The sequence below is a fragment of the Phodopus roborovskii genome, unplaced genomic scaffold, assembly GCF_943737965.1.
Source record: "Phodopus roborovskii unplaced genomic scaffold, PHOROB, whole genome shotgun sequence".
Taxonomy (NCBI): domain Eukaryota; kingdom Metazoa; phylum Chordata; class Mammalia; order Rodentia; family Cricetidae; genus Phodopus; species Phodopus roborovskii.
In genome coordinates this window covers 1,971,919-1,995,080 of record NW_026125537.1, presented here as the reverse complement: position 1 = coordinate 1,995,080, position 23,162 = coordinate 1,971,919, and the positions used below count along the sequence as shown (strand labels likewise).

The 23,162-nt window shown below is 37.5% G+C and overlaps 1 protein-coding gene across 1 annotated transcript; it reads right to left on the bottom strand.

The window, feature by feature from the left end:
• Positions 1 to 1,766: 1,766 nt before the first annotated feature.
• Arf4 (ADP ribosylation factor 4) lies at positions 1,767 to 17,382 on the bottom strand. Its single transcript, XM_051176735.1, has 6 exons — positions 17,228 to 17,382; positions 10,525 to 10,605; positions 10,246 to 10,355; positions 5,397 to 5,468; positions 4,701 to 4,826; positions 1,767 to 2,695 (listed from the first exon to the last, which is right to left on the bottom strand). Exons 1-6 carry the CDS (start codon positions 17,292 to 17,294, stop codon positions 2,609 to 2,611), a joined length of 543 nt encoding a protein of 180 aa, XP_051032692.1. The 5' UTR covers positions 17,295 to 17,382; the 3' UTR covers positions 1,767 to 2,608.
• Between the last annotated feature and the right edge of the window lie 5,780 nt (positions 17,383 to 23,162).

The window sequence follows — 23,162 nt, the reverse complement described above, 5'->3', positions numbered from 1 at the left end:
GATTCCTAAAACAGTATCACAGCCTATATCAATTTTTTGTGTATGTGTACATACTTATAAAATGTACTAACAAATAGAAAATTTATGACACGCTATAATAAAAATTACTTAAAACCTTATTCTTTTGAAATTTTCCATTTTTAAAAAACAAGGTTGAACACTAAGACAAATTATGGCAGGCAAAAGTGTGTAGGAGAGAAAACTATTGTACATCCCTATTTGAATGGGTCTAAGTCTGCACAAAACAAAAACCCCACTGTAACTAAACCCAGAACAGTTCCTAAAAGCTAGTCCTTTGGTGCTCGAGAAAATTGAATACATACTATTCATTGGCAAAGTAGGAACTACTGTCAAGGCAGAAGGGAACCTAGGTCCATTTCTACTGTAACAATGACCTAGAAAGCAACACTATCACAGCTGCTTTACTTATTACTGTTTACCAAATCCAATTTAGGCACCTAAACATAAGTTTATAACTGGGAATAACTATTGTTAATTATTTGCCTAAATATAACAAAAAAAATAAAGAGCCTTCAAATGGCTTAGTTTTAAAATTCACTATGGTGCTAACTTATGGTTCCTACCCCTGAACTTGCAGTTTCAAACTGTCTGCTTTATACACCATAAAAAACACACTGTGCTATATTTTAGTTTTCTCCAACAAGAATAATACGTCTCTTATTTGGAAAGAAGGGAGAATTCACCTGCTGAGCTAAGGAAGTTTCAGTCACATCAAACAAAGCCTACTAAGTGAACATACTTTATCCCAGTAGCCTATTTCATATAATCATAAACTGTTTAGCTTCAATTTATTTTGTTAAATTCAGTTTTTATTTTATCAACTATTTAAAAACTCACATTTTAAAAGCATGTGGAAATAAATTTTTTAAGCCAGGCATAATGGTATACACTTTTAATCCCAGCACTGGGGAGGGACAGAGGCAGGTGGATCTTCGTGAGTTTGAGACCAGCCTGATCAGAACAAGTTCCAGAACAGGCAGGGTTGTTACAGAAATCTGTCTCAAAACTTTTGATCCATGAGTTCATATAAACCTCTAAGCTATTAAGAATCATTAAACAAATAATAAAGTTTATGATACATGAGACATTAAAATACAAAAATATCTCCTAATTAGTATAGTTATGGCATGTACCACTATTGCTGCCTTAAGTTGCACACAGCTTCGTGTTGACTTGAACCACTAAGTTATAAAGTGCTTGTAGCCTATTCTCCAGTAGCATCACTTAGCTATGTATTCTACCTAATGTTAGTTGCCAAAAGTATGCATACCCACGTGTTATTTTACTTTTTTTTTTTTTTTAAAGAAAGGTCTCCTGTTTCCCTGCCTGGCCTCAAACTCACTAAATAGACAATGACAATTTCTGACATGCCTGATACCTCCATGGAACATGGTACTAGGGATCAAACTTGGGGGCTCTGTGCATACAAGGCAAGCATTCCAGCTGAGCTTGATCACCAACCCCTCCATACCCTGCTTCTGGAGTTAATGACAATTTTTGCTCTTCTCCACCTGTCATTTGAACTTTATAGCTTTAAACGGTATTCTACTAGAAAAAGTAAAATTCTTTTTACTGCACCTTACTTTGACACCCTTAATAAACTATGGTTAAGTTTACCGCCAACTTAAACCATTAGTAAACTCACTGGGATTTATATTATTGGCCATACCATGTAAAATATACAAATCAACTTTGTTATGTAAGGAAATCAGTTTTAAATATTGCAAAGACTCAAAAGAACACAATCATTTTTTATTATTTTATTAGGAATAATTTCAAATGGGTTATGAAGAAAAATTATTCACTGAATTTAATGAGTTTCCCAAAAAAAATTCTTCATGAAGATATGTTCATCAATAAACAGTAAAATATAAGCAGAACTATCATATACTGGGCAAAGAGTCAGGCTGATTCCAAAAGCAACATGCAACATAAAAAAGGTAACAATATAAAGGAAGACAATCTGCTGAGTATTAAAAGTTATCTCAATATTGAACTCTTTGCAACCAGCACAGATTTATCTATCAAATCCAAACTATATTGATGTGGTTAAGTTTGGCTAATGGAAGCCAGGAGTCAATAATGTGGTGGTGGTGAATCCTCAGTACAAGAAAATTGAACAGTGTTTCCCTGGCTGGTCCAAGCAGTATTAGAAAAGTCTTTTTTTGCAAGGGGTAGAAATAAATACAAATGGAATGCTACATTTTTAAATCAGCAGACTGTTATAGGAATGATAAAGGTATCAGTAAAGTATCAAGGGAATAACTTTATAACATTATTGGTGTGGGCTCAAAAAAACACTCAAAACAGATTTGTTTAAAGGTGGCATTTAGGCTTAAGGAAGTATAACAGTGGATACTTTTTTTTCCCAAGGAGAATTTCTCTTACACCCAAGCATATTGCTAAATAGCAACATTGTGCTTGGTAAACAATAATTGGCAACAAAATAAGTTTTAAATGCTGTAATAGTCTGCCCAAACCTGTCTCAGATATCCTTTAATAACCAAGATGCAAACTAATTTTGTTGTAACAAGTCTAGACCAATTCTATCAAACATGTCCTTGGTTAGATAGATATCCCGGTTCATTTAGCGTTTTGAAAGTTCATTTGACAGCCAATCGAGTCCCTCATACAGACCAGTTCCTTGGGTAGCACAAGTGGCTTGGACATACCACTGTGAAGAAAGGACAAGAAAATACTTGATTAACAAGATAATACATACTGCTATTTTTAAACAGAAAATATTAAATCCTTGCCAATAAATGTCCAAGGGCACTACTGAGTAAGTAATTATGAGTGGAAACTGTAATGTGATTACTGTGATTGTAATAAACATTAAGCAAATAAGTAAACTACTTGCATCCCGACACATGAATTTAATGCTCTTAGTAGTAACTACAAAGGTCACTCAAAAGTATCCTTTAGGAATTTCCTCACTCTATCCATTTAAAAATCTGAAGAATAATAGGAAAGTCTAACATCACTGACCTAGACCTTAAGATCCTCTCATTATAACCCATAAACTAAGTAGAACTCATGTGCAAAATTTTTAAACTTTGCTTTTTGTAGCCCTACAGATCATACCCACGGCCTCAAATGCACTGGGCAAGTGCTGTCTTTAAATAACATTGCTAGTCTAAAAGGGTTAAGTTTCTGAAATATGTCTGTTAATATTCTAAGAACTTTAACTTTTCACATAATTTTACTTAAAAAAATAATTTCATCTCATACATTCTAAGTTTCATCTTTTAAGATCCTTAGCTGCTCGTTTGAAACACAATAAAATCTAAACAATAAAAAGAGACCAGGTCTCAAAGAAAAACCTCCACAAAACACCTAGGAAACAATTCACATTTAATGGATAGTTTACTCATTTTAAACAAACTAGCCTTATTTCACATTAGAAGAAAAAACTTGGGCTAGAGAGATGGCACAGTGGTTAAGAGCACTTCACTGCTCTTCCAGAGGACCAAGGCTCAATTTCCAGCAACCAAATGGTGGCTCACAACCATCTGTAATGGGATGTGCATGGAGACAGAATACTCATACACATAAAATACATGAATGAATAATAAAAAAAAGAAAAAGTCATGGCAGGTTTAACCATGTTACCAATTACCTGAATACCAAATACCCTAGTAAAAACTTGTATTATCTTTAATTCATGTGAGACATCACAACAGTCTGAACAATTAACAATATCTTGTTGACAATGACAAGTTAATGCAAAGCTGCTGTAAAGTATGGAGCATTATTGGTTTTTCATAGTATTTTGGTTTTTGAAGACATGGTCTCATGACTATGATACCATTTCTATGTGTATGATCACTAATAAGCACAGTATTTCTTGTAATTTTATATTAAAAAATGTCAGGAGAGGTTCCTCTATAAGGTTTTGAAGTTAAGAAACTAGGTGGCGTACACCTTTAATCCCAGCACTTGGGAGGGAGAGGCAGAGGCAGAGGCAGCCTGGTCTACAGAGCTAGTTCCAGAACAGGCTCCAAAGCAATACAGAGAACAGAGAAACCTTGTCTTGAAACACCAAGGAAGAAGAAGAAGAAAAAAAAAGGTTTTGAAGTTAATACACAAAGATAAGCAGCACAAAATGTAGGGCTTGGTACAATAGCAGACACCTGTAATTCTAGCACTAGGGAAAGAAAAGCATGAAAATGTCCCTAAATTCAAGCCAGAATAGACTACATAGTGAGAACCACCTTAAAAAAAAAAAAAAAAAAAAAAAAGCAAGCCAAGTATAAAATTGCTTCCCAAGTGCTGGGATTAAAGGAGTGCATGACCAACACCTGGCTGAGACTACTAATATTTTTTTAAAAATTTAATATAACTTAATAAATAATTTAATACTTATAATTTTGAAATAAAGTCTGAAAGGGATGGTTTTTAGTATAGTATATATTTTCTATAAACCATATTGTCTTATTTTTATAAATGTCCCATCTGTCCAAAGGAAATTATTATTCATTTATACTGGGCAGGCATGATGGCAGAGGCAGAGGGATCTCTGTGAGTTTGAGGCCAGCCTGTCTACAGAGCCAGTTCCAGGACAGCCAGGACTATAGTTAGACCTATCTCCACAGAACAATACTAATAAGCAGCTGAGTATTAGCCCAATTACCCCAACTTTATGAGTGAGGAGGTTAGTATCACCTTCAAATACTTACTGTTCTGTTACGGAGAGACTGAAGACCTAATTTATCTGTCATCTCACTGATGGCCATAGCGTTTGGCAAATCCTGTTTGTTTGCAAAGAGCAGTAGCACTGCGTCCTGCAGCTCATCTTCCAGAAGCTGGAGATAAAGATTAAACTGTTAGCAGCTACTCTTCTAAAATCAAACTACTACTCAAGTCTTCTTAAATATACATTTTAGTCAACATTAAACAAGCTACTAAACACCAATTACATTTCTCTATGTAAATTTCTAGCACTGTTATAAATTTCAGCTCTTTCAGTTTGAGCAAATATTGAATGGTTTTTAAGAAGGTAGTTCTCAATTGTCCTCATGCTGTGACCCTTTAATACAGTTCATGTTGTAGTAATCCACAACCATAAAATTATTTTCATTGCTACTTTGTAATTTTAATTTTGCTACTGTTATGAATCATAATGTAAATGGTTTTAGGTGACCCTTGTGAAAAGGTCATTTGACCTCCAAAAGGGGGTCTTGACCCACAGGTTGAGAACTGCTGAACTACATAAATAAATCAATAGACTATATGTAGCAGTTTTTTCTGTGCATTCTTAAGAACTTGGAAATAATATATTTTTCTAAGTTTACTTCTACCTCTAAAATGTGTAATCACAGACAATACCCCCCCAAAATATCTTGAAAAATTTTCAACTTAAAATACATACTTACCATTTTCTGCAGCACAGCGGCTCCTTCCTGAATTCTTTCACGATCGTTGCTATCTACCACAAAAATAAGACCCTAGGGAAAATATTTTCCAATAAATTATAACAGTTAAACTTAAGGGCCACACTAACTATAAATAAAATACACTAGCAAAAAAAAAAGATGGAGAGTTAAACACATGGTAGACAGTATGTTCTTGTGTCTTGGCTAGTTTTACGTCAACAAGCTAAAGTCATCTGAAAGGAGGAACTACAAGTGAAAAAATGACTCCCTAAGATCCAGCTGCATGGCATTTTTTTATTAAATGATTGATGCTGAAGGGCCCAGCCCATGGTGGGTAGTGCTATCCCTGGACAGATGGTTCTGGATTGCTTTGATCATGATGTTTCATCACAGTAGTAGTAATTCTTAACTAAGACAGAATATTTAAAAATAGTTTTTAAAAGTCTCTAACATGGAGCTAGCAACACAGTTCAGCAGGTAAAGGCACATGATGACTTGACTTTGGTCCCAGAACCCACATGAGAGGAAAGAAGAGACTCGTTCCTATGATACAAATCTAAGTGACATAATCTCCTACCCCTGCCACCAGAAAATAAGTAAAACGTGACTCTAAAATTAAGAAGTTTCTGCTCTGCCTAATTTTATATCAGCTTGATACAAGCTATTCATCCAGAAGGACCCTCAATTAAGAATATGCCTCCATAAGATCTGGCTATAGGCAGGCCTGTAGGGCATTTTCTTAATTAGTGATTGATAAACCATGGGCTGGTGGTGTTGGGTTCTGTAAAAAAGTTGAGCAAGCCAATAAACTGACATCTTCCATCTCATCAGCTTCTGCCTCTAGGTTCCTGCCCTGGTTGAGTTCTTGCTCTTCCTTTCATGAACAGTGATGTGGAATTGTAACCCAAATAAACCCTTTCTTCCTCAAGTTGCTATGGTCATGGTTTTAATCACAGCAATAGTAACCCTAACTAAAACACTTTTGTTTAATAAAAATCAAATAAACAACAGAAAAATAAGTTCAAGGATCATCTATTAAAAACTGACTTAAGCATCATGTAATATCATTCTCCAAGGCCCCCCCCAACTTTATTAACTAATGACTACTTTTCTCATTCCTAAGGTAAACAACAATTACCCCTTTTCTCTATCATATTTAAATACAGCAACATACAAGTAGCAAAAGAGTTACAGGTCTGGGGGGTATAGCTCAGAGGGTAGAATGCTGTTTGGCATGCAAGAAACCCTGGGTTTGTTTGAGCTCTTACACTGAATAAAACTGGGTGTGGTATTATACTCCACTGTGATCCCAGCATTTAAGAAGCATAGACAGGAGATCACAAGTTCCAAAGGACCATCAGCCATACTTTGATTTCCAGGGTAGCATGGGCTATGTAAAACCCAGTCTTAAAAATAAAACAGAGGCTACATAGTGAACACAAAAGGAAAATAATAAACAAAGGCTCCTCAAAAATTTATGAACTATGTAGATTTATATATGCAGTAAAAAGCATGTACAAAGTGTAAAAAGGAAAGATGACACACTTCTTTTTTTTGTTTTAAATAAAGATTTTAGAATAGTGAATTGCATAATGGTACTAACATGTTCTTTTCACTTCTGTGACTACAAGAATAACTTTCTGAGGGTTTAATCATCTTTAAGAAAAAACATTTTCACTACTAACAACGAACTATATAAATGTAATTTTTTAATTATATTATTACATATTTTTCTGGCTTTTGAGAATGTAATATAATTACATCATTTCTCTTCTTCCATTTTCTCCCCTTCTGCCCCTTCTATTTACCCCCAGGCTTTTGCTCTCTTTCAAATTCATGACCATTTTTGCCTTGTTGTTAGTGTGTGTATTCTTAAATACATCAATACAAGCTGCTCAGTCAATAGTTTTTATATACTTCATCATAGAAATAATAATAAAAAAAAAGACTTGCTCCGAAAAGTTGCCTATTAACTTGGACTGGAAGAAACAAGCCCTAAGCAAGTATCTCATGAAAGATTAAAGGGTTGCATGGCCAAATAAGAAATCCGTAACAGAAAAGGCAGTGTAAGAATTTTAAAGCTATTCACAAATACTACAATTCTATTCAACAGAAGTAGGATTGGGAAACAACTGATGAGAAACAGAAAATTTCCATATGGTACGGTACAAAATTCTCAGCTAATAAAATAGTAGTAAATTGCATCTCTGTTAAATGCTTATACTTGTTTGGTTAAATCTTTCTACAACCCTACAGAATTTTTTTATTAATTTTATTTCTTTTAATGGGTATGTGTCTGAACGTTTTATATATATATACACATATGCAGGAGCCTGCAAGGCAGAGGTGTCAGAAGAGATCATCAGATCCCCCTGAAACTGGTGTTACAGATGATTGTGAGGAATGATGTGGGTGCTGGAAATCAAACATAGGTCTTTTGCAACAAACACTGCTGAGCCATCTTTCCAGCCCCAATCTCATTTTCTTAACATTCCATTTTCAATTTTTGGAACTAATGTTCCAAAGTAACATTAGTAAGAGGGAAATTTTCAAGAATAAATTCTAAGTTAGTCCTTTCCTGTAATAGCCTAGGATCAACAGTATGGAAAAGCTAGGTTTCTAAAAATAAGAGTTGATTCAGTGGTGATTACGAGCACTTTCTGTTCTGGTAAAGGACCCAGGTTCAGTTCCCAGCACCCATAGGGAAGCTCACAGCCATCTCTGTTCCAGGGATCTAACAACCTTTTCTGGCTCTGCAGGCACCAGGCATGTATGTGGTACACATACAAACATGATGAAAAACAAGCAAACAAAAAAACTCCACAAACAAAATAAAAACCTTTTTTTTTAAAGAGTCAAACAAATTATTTAGAAAAGCATAAAAATTGAGAGTTATGAGGGGAGAGGAATTTACTACAGTAAACAATTCATTTTGTTTAAGTGTTAAGAGTTAGAACTGATTAGGAATGCTAGAAATGCAAGCTAAAATAGCTTGCACCAAGCCACATTGACTTTTCCCTAGCTGGCAAGATGAAGAATGCTCTGACCTTTAATTCTATGGTTGTCCAAAGAGGCCAGGATTGGACTCAAATTCATGAGTCACACATCTTACAAAGCATTTTAAACAAACATAAGGATTAAAACCAGCAAGATTTATATCATACCTAATTTTACTTCAGATATACACGAGTTTATTGTGTTAATTTCTATTTCCACAATGTTTAAGTCTGTACTTCTACAAAATGTTTTCTACCCAAAGCCATGTGAATGAACACATTCTTGTTTTTTAGTAAAAAAAAAAAAAAAATATGCCACATATTTTTATATACATACACTTATTTAGTAAGACTTACTCCTTAAGCCAGGATTGTTCCAGCCACTCAACAAGGGTGTTTACTGCTACTGAGCTACAACATACCTCAATGGAGAATAAACACAACACTGCAAATCTTAACTATCCCAAACGTTTACTATACTACTTCAAAAATTCTCAACTTTAGCAGTAAAACACAACCTGATGTGACCAGGTTAACAAAAAAAGAACTCCTCAATCTTTTCCTTTTAAAGACAGGCTCTCCCTATGGAGCCTTAGCTGGCCTAAAACTTACTATGCAGGAACAGGCTATAGACTGAATTTAGATGCATCCTCCTGCTTCCTAAGTGCAATTACAGGTATGTGCCATTGCTGCCCAGCTGGAACTCAATCTTCAAGTCACTTCTAAGTTTCAGCTTCCTCACATTTAGAAACCTCGCATAATGGTGCATGCCTACAGTCTCAGCACTCAGAGGGAATGAGGGAGGAAGGAAGAAGAGGGAGGGAGAGAGGAGAGAAAAGAGAAAGAAGATAAAGAGAGAACACAAGAATAGAAGTAGAATAGTGGTTCTCACCAGGAAATAATTTTGTCCCTAGGGAGTTTTTTGCAATCTTGCAAGCATTTATAGTTGTTAACAACTTGACTTGGAAAGTATAGGGGCTACTTAGAAGGTAAACACTAAGGGTGTCTCTTAAACATCCTACAATCCAAGAGAGACCTCCCCATAGTTCAAAGGTGTCAACAGAGTTGCTGTTATAAGAACTCAAACTAGCAAAATCAACACAGTATCAAATCTAAGAAGCTTGTTTATCCCACTGAATCAATCTATATTTTTAACAGATAACCAGGTAATTCATATACATACTAAAGTGCTACAAGAGCACTAAGACTGCTTTGCTGGCTAGGTGGTGGTGGTGCACACCTTTCCTTCCGGCACCTGAGAGGCAGAGACAAGAGGATCACTGTGAGTTCAAGGCCAGGCTAGTCTATACAGAGAAGGTGCCAGGACAGACTCCAAAGCTATAGAGAAACCCTATCTCAAAAACAAACAAACAAACAAAAAGACTGCTTTGCTTGGCTTTTGAGATTTTCAAAACTCCCTCAGTGGTTCAAAGTGCAGTCAAATTTGACAACTCCTAATCTACACAATCACTAAGGTCTCTTTCATGCCAGTGTATCTTATATAAGATAAAAATGTGTTACAAGTTAACAAAACAGACTGAGCTAAATCAAAGTCTACCACTGTCTTATGTCCACTGTGCTGAATAACAATCTCAAAATTAAGGTTAAGACTCAGTTAAGGTTAAGACTAATAAAATACTTCATTCTTGACAACTCATTTATTCCCATCCAAAATTTCACTGGAGTAGCAACATTTAAAAAAATAATTCTCCCACACCATGTAAAGGCATGGGTAAGAGCATGCTAAAGAAGAAATGAGTGTAATGAGAAGAATATAAATAAGTCAGCATTCAATACAAAAGTCAGAATATAAAATCTATAAATTAAAGTTACAAATATATGGCACATCTCACCTGGGTATTCTGGAAGTAATGCCTCCAGAGAGGCCTAATTTTATCTTGACCACCGACATCCCATACTGTGAAACAAATGTTCTTATACTCTACTGTTTCCACATTAAAACCTATAAGAAAACAAAGCAACACCCAAATGACCACTGTGCATAAGTACCAAGAAACCCCTTTAATGTGGAATTCTCTTAGAATAGCTTTTTAAGTTTTACCATATCATCTCTATGATTAACAAAAACAAAAAAAATTTCACTGTATATAGTCATTTATAAATTTTCTTACCAATGGTAGGAATGGTGGTGACTATCTCCCCTAATTTCAGTTTATACAGAATTGTCGTCTTGCCAGCAGCATCCAATCCAACTAGAAAAAAGACACCATAGATCTGAATCAAATATACATAAGCAATTCAACAATTTAGTTTCAAAGTAAAAGTTAATTGTCTGATACACAAATGAGTTAACACAAAAGTTTTTCCTCATTTCTATCCTAGCTCCCCCCAACCTCCAATCAATACTTCCTACCTTTTCCGCTTTTCCTTTTAGACCTATAGAAATTAAAAAAAAAAAAAAAAAAGGGGGAACTGGCAGACTTGAGTTCTAATCTCTGGGCAATGTGCCACCAACTGTCATAGTGCCACTGTTGGAGACAGGGTCTCTCTCTTATGTATCCCAGAGTGGCCTCAAACTCATGTGGCTGAGGATGGCCTTCAACTCTTGATACTCCCGCCTCTATTTCCCTGAATATTAGTGCTAGGATTATATGTGAGCTGTGCCTGTTAGAAATGAAGAAGCTAGTATACAGTACAGCAACTAAACCATGTCTCCAGACCAAAATTTTAATCCTGTTTAATATTTACAGTGTATTTTGAATAGATGGTCTTCATGCTGGAGGGATGACTTAATGGTTTAGAGTAAGTAATGGTTCAGTTCCTGGCAGCCATTATTATCACATGTCTTTTATGTGCCTTTAACTCCAGCTCTAAAGGATCCAATGCTCTCTTCTGGCCTGAAAAAGCACTACACTCATGTTCATATACCCACACACTGGCATATATATACACCTAATTAAAAACTAAAAGTGAAATCTTTCTTTTAAAAAGTTCTTAATGTTAAGGGGAACCAATGTAAGTAGCTATGTCCTAGTCTCCTGATAAGACTAATAGTGACTAAAGTAAGATTCAAAGTCTTGATTTGTGTTTTGAAAATGGTCCTCTTGTCCAATTCAATTTTCTTTCTTTGTGTATGTGTTCTCTAAAACAGGATCTCATGTAGTCCAATCTGATCTCAAACTCATACTGTGCCAAAGCTGGCCTTAACATCCTGATCCTTTTTCTGCCACTGCCTCTCTAGTGCTAGAATTACAGGCATGTGCCACCACACATGCTAAATGTTCTTACTCCATGAGACACAGGTAAGTAGAAGGAAATAAGCTTGTGTATGAGACAAAGTCTATATGAGAAGGTATTATATAAGCCTCTTTATTGTAGTAGCAGCAGCAGCAACAAAGAACAAATTAAAAACATATATTGTTATAGATTAAAGCTCTCATAAATAAAAGGTTAGTATCTAATAACATCATTCAATGTACTTCTTTTTTAAAGAACATCTCATTTGGCTGCCTGCACTTACTTTATTCCAGAATTTAAAAACAAAATCAACAGAGTACTAGTTTAGACAAAAATATACATATACTTAATGTTTAATTCAAACCATGACTTAACACATGAAATCAAAGCTAGTGGGTTTTTCATCCAGTTTATATTCCTGTGTATTTAAGTGTGACTTTCAGTTAGTTAGTCCAAAAGAATGAAAAGCTACAGAAATTGGACTTCAACCTGTAAAACAACCTCATATCCTGAAAACAGGAGCATCTTTCTGATGCCGTTTACAAGAAAAGAACATGACATGGTGTGTACCCCCACCAATTTTTAGAACTCTAATTTGAAAACAAGGGTAGTAAGGAGGGGTACTGAGGGTTAGGAGAAGGATGGGACTCAAGCATTCATTCATTTCCTTACTCCTATGCTCTCTAACTTGTTAATACTGGGTACCAGTTTTTTTCCTTCCAAAGTACTATGTATGACATATATTAGGCAATGACTAGTCTGCCCTCACAGACACAAAGCATTTATTTTTCAAGTGTGTAATAATGTCAATAAGATGAGCAAATCTGAGAGTGGCAGCTCAATGGCAAAGCCCCTTGCATAGCAAGTATAAGGCTTTGGATTTGACATTCTCAGCAAAAAGATAGGGTGGGAGGGAGACCCAACCAGATCTTTCAATTCTTCTGTGAAGAGTATAAGACCTCTTTGGGTAGTTAATAGTGATCAAGTTTTATTAACATCAAAATTCACCTTTGGGTCAGGTGGGGTATCATGCCTTTAATCCCAACACTTCCCATCAATTGATAAATGGATATATTATTCTATTAGCTGAAATGTCCAGAACAGAAAAACCTATGGAAACAAAGAATATCAGCGGTTGCCATGGATGGTAAAAGAAAAAAAATGGGAGTGACTGATAAAAGTTATGGGTTCCAATGCCTCTAAGATGGATGATGAGGGGTTGGAGAGTTGGGAAAGACGAAGAATCCAAGTGCTTTGATTGTGTTTTTACTTTTGGGGGGATGGTACAGGGATAGGGGCTGATATGGAAGGACTAGGAAATAAGTGGGATTGGGGTACATGATGTGAAATACCCAAAGAATAAGTAAAATTTATATTAAAAATACGTTATGGGATTCATTTTGGGCAGTCATGAAAATATTCAGGAATTTGACAGTGGTAACTGATAGACAACTTTGTAAACATAAAAAAAATTATACTTTAGGGGTGGCGCAATTTTTATTACAGTTAATTATTTTGTTTTCTGTGTGGCTGCATGCATGAATGCAGTGCCTGTGGAGATCAAGGCTTGTAGGAGTTAATTCTGTCCCTCCACCATTCCATTCCCAAAGACTGAATTCCAGTGGTCCATGCCTGGCAGCAAGTGCCCTTATCTTCTGAGACATTTTGACGGTTCAGCGTAGGTTAGAGTTTATGAACATTTACCTCTATTTGCAAAAATCAGAAAAACAAGCAAAATAGTTGGTCAGTTGTAATCTCAGAATATGGGAAATAGGACAGAAAAATCAGGAATTCCAACCCAGCCTAAGATATGAGACCTTGCACAAAACACCCACCAACATAAGAAAGCTAATTCTGACCAAGTGGTGGTGGCTCATGTTTGTAATCCCAGCATTCGGGGAGCATAGGCCAGCCTCTTGTTCTAAAGAGTGAATCCCAGCATAGCTAGAGCTATTATACAGAGAAACACTCTCTTGAACAACCAAAAGGAAAAAAAAAAGGAAAATTAATTCTGATGCCAGAACTCTTGAATAGTATATACCTGACCTTTAAGACTAAAGTATCTTAACATCTACATAATGTATCTAGTTCCTTGGAGATTTAACCATCTAAACTGAAATTGGAACTACCAGTTACAGAAAAAAATAAGTGTAGGTTTTGCTAAAATGAATATTTGGATTTTGCTTTTACCCAACAAAATTGAGTATCTTCCCTTTTATGAATGAGTTATTTAGCAACAAATTATCAAAGCCTAGTAATTGGTATAAAAATGCTTGTAATATATTAAGTAAAAAGGAACACAAAACAATTTTAGAGGAATACAAAATACAACATTCTAAAATGTGGAAAATAAATGTGACAAATAGGAGCTGAAGAGATGGCTCAATGGTAAGAATTTACTGTTCTTCTAAAGGACATGAATTCAATTCCCAGCACTCACATTGGTCAGTATACTGCAGTTCCAGGAGATCTCTCACACACAAATAAATATTAAATAATAATAGTGAAATGGTTGAATTACAGGTGATAATCACTTTTTTCATGTCTAAATTTCACACACCAAAAAAAAAAAAAGACTAAGAAACAAGAATTATATAATAAAAAATTATAAAATGTTTTTGAGGAAAAAAATGAAGCATTATTCTATCTTAAAGTCTCACTTATTAGTAAATTTTATTACTTATTAGTTTATTTTTTAAAATTTGCAAATGGAGAACCCTTCCCAGTGTTCAGGAGGTAGATGAGAAGTTCAAGGTCAGCCTTGGTTACATAGCAAGTCAGCCTGTACTATATGAGCTCCTGTCTCAAAAAACCTGGCAAGGTGGCTCATATAAGACACTACACCTCAGAAGCCTTTCCCCCCAAGTTCAAAAGAAATAGGTCAAAATTAGGAACTCTGGCAGGTGGGGGGGTAAGGCTTGCCTCGGGAGGCAGTCATGTAGATTCTCTGTGAGTTCACTGGAGGCCAGCCTGGTCTACAAAGCTTACAAAGCTACACAGAGAAACCAGTGTCAGGAAAAAAAAAAAAAAAAAAAAAAAAAAAAAAGAACTACTCTAACAAACACGTTAGTAATTTCAGAAATAAAATTTAAGTATTGATTTACTAAAAGCACACCTTATCACAGATCTATAAGATAGGAACCCACCTTAAAATTCAGAGCTACTGCTTTCTAACTCTGGCTACTTGAGAGATCTAGGTAATTTAAATTGAGTAAATTTCCCTTATAAATAGCTAGCACATCATGTCTACTGACCAATAATCTAGAAGATTTTAAATTCAGTATATTGTATTGGCTATTTGTTAATGCTTGAAACACAGTCATCCTTGCCTCAAATTTGAGATCCTTCTGTTTCAGCTTCCTTGGTGCTGGGATTATAGGTACACTACATCATGCTAAACCCGGCTTGGTTCATTTTTAATTAGGGTTAACTATTAGATATGTCTTTCAACATCTTCTCAAATTAATGTTGGGAGAGCAGCTAGTAAGTTTTCATCTCCAGAGTAGTTGGGCCAACCAGAAACTACTCCTGTCTCTTAATATGTTTATAAACAGCAGTCTAGGACTATAGGTGGAGCTCAGTGATTGTGCTCAACACTCAAGACCTAGATTTTAATCCCCAGCAAAAGAATATAGACTTCGAAAAGCTGTTGACTCAAGGAAACATATAAGTTGGATAAAGAAAATATGAGCCTATTAACGAAGGGGGGGGCAATCATTCAGGGCTAGGGTACATACAGAAGGCCTTGAGTTCTATTCTCAAAATCATACCACAAAGCAAAATACATACATAGGAGCATATGTGCACACGCGTACATACAATCATCTATTCACTGACATTCCCAATACTTAGATGGGGGAGATACCATAAAAGTGATTATTAATTACAAGACCAATCACTCATAAAGCCACAAAGCAAAAACAAACAAACAAAAACCCTCTTAGGAATTACCAAATTTCCAAACCACTATGTTCCCAGTTTATACATATAACCCTGACACTAACACTTCCTCTGATGAGTTATCATAAAAGTTGACTTTATGAATAGATTGGTTTTAACAAAGGAAAAATTAAAGGTGTGGTGTCGCACACCTTTACTCCTAGCACTTGGCCTAGGCAGGTGGATCTCTGTGAGTTCCAGGACAGCCAGAGCTATGGAAGGAGACCCTCTATCATAAGACAAAAACAGAAAGACAAAAAAGGAAAGCAAGTACATGAGTGATCATATACTTTACATAAAGAGTAATCCCAACCTGTGCCTTTTATCCCTTTCACCATCACAGCAGGTTAAATGCTTGTCTATTTCCGTTTTCTTCCAATCATTACTGGGCTGGATAGGAAAGTTTCTCAAACACAGTAAAGTGCTTAAAGTATCATTCTACCCTTCTCCTCTTATCCCGTTAGCCATCACAAGAGTATATAGCAAAGAAAAACAGAATTCATTTACAATACATTCTTTATTTTTCAGTAACACAATCTTGTACTGGCTAATCTCTAAAAAACATTTATCTCAGTCCCAAGTCCTCCCTTTGACTTCAAATATTTTTTCACTGCCCATTTCCAACCACTTACGCTGATCCTCCTAAAAGTACTGTCCTCTTCATAAGGGAGATCCGAGAAACCGAAAGAAAACATCTTCACTTAGCTTTGTGAATGAATCGTGAATAATTTTTTTATGGCTTGTAAAAAAGGCTGAACAAACAATAACCAACTTGTACCCTTATACTCTGTAATATTACAGAAACTAAAACACTTCTTAGTTGTGGGTGAGAAGTAATCCTTTTCTCCTCACACTCGTGTCAAAAGACAACTATTCCAGTCCCTGAACTCAGCTGTGAGGCAGACTGCTGTACTAAGGAGATAACTCTTACTTCGCATAGTGAATGACCTCAATGGGCAATAAAACCTTCAGCAAAAAAAAAAAAAGAAAAGAAAAAGAAAAAAAAAAAAGAAAGAAAAAAGAAAAAGAAAAACCTATTCTTTTAACAGATTACCCTGAACTCCGGAATCATGTTCAGTTTAGGTGCTTTACAACTATCCAGTTAAAAAAACTTGTTCGTTTCTAAAAGCTGACTTTATAATTTTATTATTATCCAGCCTAGATGGATATAATTAGTTTAAAAGAGCAAAGATAGTAAACCAAAGAGGTTTGGTGTTTTAGGTCTAGAGAAAATGAGGTCGAATCCACAGCAAGGCAAAGTTTAGTAAAACGAGCTCAGAGGACTGCGGACTTTTTCCTCAAACCTTGGGTGCTCCTTCGGCACAGTGGGCCTGGTCACTTCCTGCCCCTGGCTGGGCTCACATACCAGCGGTGTGTGCACAGGGCGTACACGACCAGGGAAGGGGGAGGAGGAAGGCTGGCGTGGCCCAGCCTCACTGTCGACCGCTGCCCTCAGGATGGGCCTCGGCAGTGTAAGCCGACCCTGTACCCCGTCTCCGTCTTCTCGGGCTCTCAATCAGAGCAGGGGGTTGAGAGAGGCAAGCAAAGCCGAGAGAGAGGAAATGTGGCCCAAGCCTCGGGCTCAGCCTCTGCTGGAGACAGCGCTCGCTCAGTCCTCTCCCCCATTGTTCCTCGAAGGGTTCTTCCCGGCCGCCCTCCCCCGCCTTGGCCGCCCCCGACTCCCGGCCCCTCACTCACCCATCAGAATGCGCATCTGCTTCTTGCCGAAGAGGCGAGAGAAGAGCGAGGAGATGGTGAGGCCCATAGCGGCGGTGGCACCTGCGACGGAGGGGACAGGGGTCTCGGGCGTCCTCGGCTCCGGCTCACGAAGGCTGAAGCTCTGTCTCTCTGTGGCCGGCGCGTCGGCGAGGCCGCGGGACACGACGTGGCGGGAGCGGGACCTGCTCGGCGACTGGCGCGGCGGCTCCGGCGCGGCGTTAAGTGTTCTGCTGTGCCACGTCACACGGCGGCCGTGGAGACTGTGGCGGCGGCCCGCCCGCTCCAACGCGGACAGAATCGCGTCACCGACGCCCCACCCCCACTCCCCCACCCCGCAGACGCCGCCCGCACCACCGCGCCTGCGCGCGCAGGGCATGCGCCCGCTCCACCCACCTGCGACCCGCGGGGGTGGAGCCCAGCTAGGACGGTTGGCACCTGCGTGCTGGAGCACCGGCGGGCTCCCAGGGTTCCTCGTTTCGTCACCGCCAATGGGGTTCGACGGGAATAGCTTCCGCCCGCCCGGATGAGTGCACGGTTCCACTCCCGCAAGGCGTGCACTGTAGGCCAAATGGTGACTTCCTCCTTCCGGGGAGCTCCGGTGCTCCCCACGCCCACCAATGTAATCAAGCCTGGCCGGATGCTTCCACAGTGCAGAAGTGAAGATAGAATAGACCCTGTCTTCGTAAAGAGTCTGGCCAGGTTAGGTGGGACACTGAGACGGATTTCATGTGAAATGTCCTTAATAACCTGGCCGCTCACAGCACTCTGGGATTGGAGATCCAACGACAGCCCGCAAAACAAAGGAAATTCATATAGATTTATATATACGAAAGTATATAAGTAGTATATATATACGTGTGTGTGTGAGAAAGAGAGAGGTCTCTGAGTTTAGCAGTCCAATGGAAGTATTAAATAGTAAATAAAACATGTAAAAGACCCTAGCTTCTCCGGACAAATTAAAGACAGACCTGCTGGCAGAGTAAAGGTGGAAAACTCCTAGGCCAGATGCCAAGTTTTACTGAACCCGCTAATCCCACTAATTGCAAGACGAGAGTGCTACAAGGTTTTTTCCTTCCCCTATTATCACTGAGACTGGTACCTAGTATATCAAGCATGCTAAGAAACTGTCTACCACTGTTGGGCAGAAATGACAGGCCGACCTCGAAATGACGATCCTCCTACTTCAGCTTCCTGGATGGTTCGGTTTCTAGGCTGGGACCACCACACCCAGCTGAGTATAATGCTTTGAGAAGTTAAGTAAAGACTGCTGTTCTGAGGCCTTTCCATTCCCAGAAGAATAATGAAAAATTTACTACTGTTATACTGGTTACAAAATAAGGTATATCGTTTCTTTAAAAGGAAAATTCTCCAAGAAATTCACCTCCTTCTGTTTCCATTAGTAGTGCCCACAATCCACCCTTCTTAGTTAGTGTTCACCAACTCTTAAGGTTTGTAAGCATTTTCTCTGGGAAGGTACTTTTTGACTGAGAGAGTCCCCCATGTCTTAGGCTCAAAGTGTGATGACCTCTCTTCATAAATATGGCCTCATATTTAATGTTATTGGCAAAACCCCACCTGAAATCAGAGAACTTGGCGTACTACAAGCAGTTATAGGGAGATGACCAAATAAACTTTAAAATACTTTGAAGAATTAGAATGAATCAGAACTGTACTCAATATCCTAATAACCCTAATAAAAACATCTCCAAAGTAGGGCTAGTGGGGGAGGGGGAACAAATAAATAGAAAATATAGTAAGGTGATATAAAAATAGATTTCTGGGGTTATATCTCAAATAGTAAAAGTCTCATCACAAATACTTTGGGTTCATTCATCCCTAGGAATGCATGAAACCAGTGTGGCACATACCTGTAACACCAGCACTTGGGAGGTGGAGAGAGGATAATCAGAAGTCTAAGGACATGCTCCACTATAAAGTTTAGGGCCAGCCTGGAACAAATGACACCAGCTTTAAAATACAAATTTCTATAGTCTGTGATAGGGCACATTTGTAATTCCAGCACTTGGGAGATACAAAGTATGTGTGTGTGTGTGGGGGGGGGTAGATCAGGAAGACAAGGTCATCTTGGCTAGAAAGCCAATAGGGCCACCCTGAACTGTATGAGATCTTGCCCCACAATAGTACAGATTATCATTACGTATGTTTACTTGTATGTATGCATGCATGTGGATATAGCACAAGAATTTCAAACAGAATTCAGTAGTCATTAGCAGTTACCTGATATAACTATAGAGGAAAGGAACTTTTCCAGGGAATGGAGAAACCCCTACTGAAACAGTCAAAGGAGAGTTTTATTTTGTACTTTCAGTGAGATATAACTTACTGCAATGATCCATCAATTTTAAGTGTACAATTTAATAACATATTCTGTAGTATATTCATTTCTAAAAGGCTTGTGAGCATAGGGATAGCTTGGCAACCTGGGACCCTTCTTAGTTGGAGCTACACATACATCTTTTCCAATAATGCACTTTGCAACCTGAGACCCTACCCTGCATTAAGCTGATTTAGCTTCTGAGAAATTCTTCATAAATCCCCTTTTGTGGCCTAACACATCCAGGAACTAAAGATAATGGGCAAGCCAGCCTAACTAGCTTTGGATGCACATGCTATAAAGCAAACTGTCCTGGGAGTGTACTTTTAGGGGAAAACCAACTATTAATCATCTTATTCCTATTTATAATGGGACATTCATATAATTAAAATCATATACAAGAGAGGACATGTGCATTGAACATAACACAAGCCTGTGTATCAATACAAACAAAAACCACCCATTCCTAGGAAATAACTCTTTTTCTTGAACTCATAAAAGGAAGCCCCAAACAGAAACCAGGGCTTTCTGGGGCTCATTGCTCCCCTGAAGCATATATACTTTATATTTTCACTTTGCCTTGAATAAAAAAAAAATCCCTTTGCTACATTCCTATTTGTAACACCACTGGTAATATTTCTGTTAACCACAAGAGCAAGCTTACACATACTCCTTTGTGCTCAACCTCTGTGCTAAAGCCTTTAGCCAATCATTGATCCCTAGTATTTTTAAGATTTATTTGTATTTATGTGTATGTGTGCATATCTGAGTGGTTCTTTATACTTGCATGCAAGTCCCCTGTTGAATCCCTGGGACTGAAATTACAGGTGGTTATGAGTCTCCCAATGAGTTCCAGCTCTGGTCTTCTATACAGCAGCAAGTACTCTTAGCCCTCTTTGTACACTGAGCTATCTCTCCAGCCCCCATTTAATAATTTCTAAAGCCCCAAATGAAAACAAATATACAAACAAGGCATCTTTTTAAAAATTATAATAATGGAGAAACAAACAAGCCAGATAACCTTTAAAAAGAATATAATAAAAAGTACTAGAGAAATGGTTTGGTGATTACTAGTACTTGCCATTCTGCCATTTCTTGAAGTTCTTTCTACTCCTCATCACCCGTGTGTGCGTGTGTGTGTGTGTGTGTGTGTGTGTCTGTCTGTCTGTCTCCTAACCCCCATCTCTCCCAAAAACTCATATATTCCAAGCTGGCCTCAAACGTGCTATGGTGGGCAACTGAGCTACAGCCACACCACTAAAAAGATCTCAAATTTAGTCTTTACATTTCTCCATTTTGTGCAATTCCCCCTTTTAGGGTCTGAGTCTGAACCCATGAGAACTTCCATATCCATCCTCTTTAGTTAAGAAGAATAAAAAAGAAATGTTCTGTAATTCTGTTTATCTCTTAAAACCTAAAGTAAACAAAAGGAAAAGTGATAGACAGATTTTCTGATTTTCAAATAAGAATACGTAAGTAGCTGATATATCAAGTAGATAACTGCTCATAAAACAGAATGCTAATAGTGACATGTTAGAATACATTACATAGATTATTCATGTTATTCAGTATCAGAGAGATTAGTAGAACTAGGATAGGAACCTATTTCTTCTGATGATATTATATAGTTACTACACACATTGACTTATTACTTTAGGAAACATCCACAAGAAAAAATTGCTGTTTATCCAGATGAAGTCCTATACTTCTAACAACTTGGAGGAAGATGTGCTATAGTTAACCCAACTCTCATCAACACATTAATTCACTCATGCCCTCAAACTCGGATCCTCTTGCCTCAGCCTCCCAACTGTTAGGATTACATCATACCCTACTCAGGATAAATATTTTAATGTAAAATATTTTATGTATTTTTTAAAAGATTTATTTTATGTATATGGGTGTTCTATCTGCATATTTGACTTTATGTCAAAGAGGGTATCAGTTCTCACTATAGATTGTGAAACACCATGTGGTTGCTGGCAACTGCACTCAGAATGTCTGGAAGAGCAGCCAGTGCTCTTAACTGCTGAGTGAACTCTCCAGCCCCTAGATTATAGCTTTTTAATAGAAACCAAGCTATCACATTGTATAACATCTATTTAAAATGCAATACTTACCCACTCAACTAGGCCCAATTACTATATTATATACCACTATATTTTATGTAAGTGGGAATTAACATTTTTTAAATAAAACAAAGTTCATAGACGTTTTTCCAGTTACACATGCTAGCTTTAAGTAGGTGAAGCAATTTGACATGATACAGAATTACAAACCAGGCGTGGTTTTGCTCACCTGTAGTCTTAGCACCTGGGAGGCTGATGGGGAGCACTGAGATCAAGATCAGCCTGCATAGTAAAGCCTTGCCCCTCTGTCCTATCCCCCCCTCCGAAAAAAATAAACAAAAAAGGAACAGAATTATAATTGCTAGTAGGAGTTTCCTATCTGTTTGGAAACAAACTTTAGGGCTAATGAAATAGGCTTCTTTCATAGCCTCTCTGTTTTATAGAGGCCCACTATACCTGTATCTCTAGTGCTTCTCCTGGGTCCCTAAGAGCCATCCTTTCCTTTCTTTGCTGTTGTTTGAATACCATGACTTTCTCCATAACTGGCTCATAATAATGTCTCTCTCTTTTTTTTTTAATAGTTTCAATGGTAGGCTTGCCTGCTCTCTGCCTCCCCATTTTCTTGGTCATCAGAATAGTATTTCTGATTAGGAATTAGACAGAAGAACTTCATGGAAATTGGTTTTCACCAATCGCTTGTTTTTTCACTCAGCCAGACAAAATACTTTGTAGTATGAACTGCTTCTATGGTGGCTCAGTTACTTCTGGAAAAAAAGGAACTTTACATTCTACAGTAGTCATTTTGTTCCTAGAATTGTGCTTTGGAAGGAAAGTGTTGAAATGTTTAATTTTATTTAATGAAGTTTTTAATCCTATGTACTCTGTTTTTAAAAACCAAATTTATAGACATAGAAACTGGATACATTCAAAGTATGCAGTCTGTTAAAATTTCATTATTTTACTATTTTCCCATAAAACTATAAGCAGAATTGAGATAGTGAGCATAGCCGTCATCCCCAATGTTTTGTCCCTGTGCACACCTTCCTGACTTCTCCCAACAAACTACTGATGGCTTTGTTCACTAATCTAAATGCAGCCATACACCTTTACCATCCCAGCTGTTTTTAAAGACGGGACCTCATTCAGGATGCCATCATTACACTAGATACAGTCAAAGATGATTCTGAAGTCTTGATCCCCAAAACTCCACACCTCAAAATGCTACAATTACAGACATTTTGGATTTTACTAGTAATCTAAAAAATGATGAAAGCCAAAGAATGTAATGGTTACCTTAAAAAAAACATTAAATCACATTTATCTGTGGCACACATATAGAAGTTCAAGGGCAACTTGTGGAAGTTGGCTCTCATCTTTTACCATGTTGGGCCAAGGGATCAAATTCAGGTCATTGGGCTTGGCTGTAATGGCCCTTACTCACTAACCCATCTTGCTTGTCCATGGTTACTTTTAAGATTCATTTTTCCTTCTTTTTGGTGATGCTACGGAT

Bases quoted from the DNA above. Each gene is read 5' to 3' on its own strand.
- Arf4 (XM_051176735.1), bottom strand. From the start codon at position 17,294: ATGGGCCTCACCATCTCCTCGCTCTTCTCTCGCCTCTTCGGCAAGAAG. The intron at 5,469-10,245 runs GTGAGATGTGCC...TATTTTCCCTAG, and splicing joins ATTACTTCCAGAATACCCAG to GGTCTTATTTTTGTGGTAGA. The intron at 2,696-4,700 runs GTAAGTATTTGA...CTTTCTTCACAG, and splicing joins AGTCTCTCCGTAACAGAACA to TGGTATGTCCAAGCCACTTG.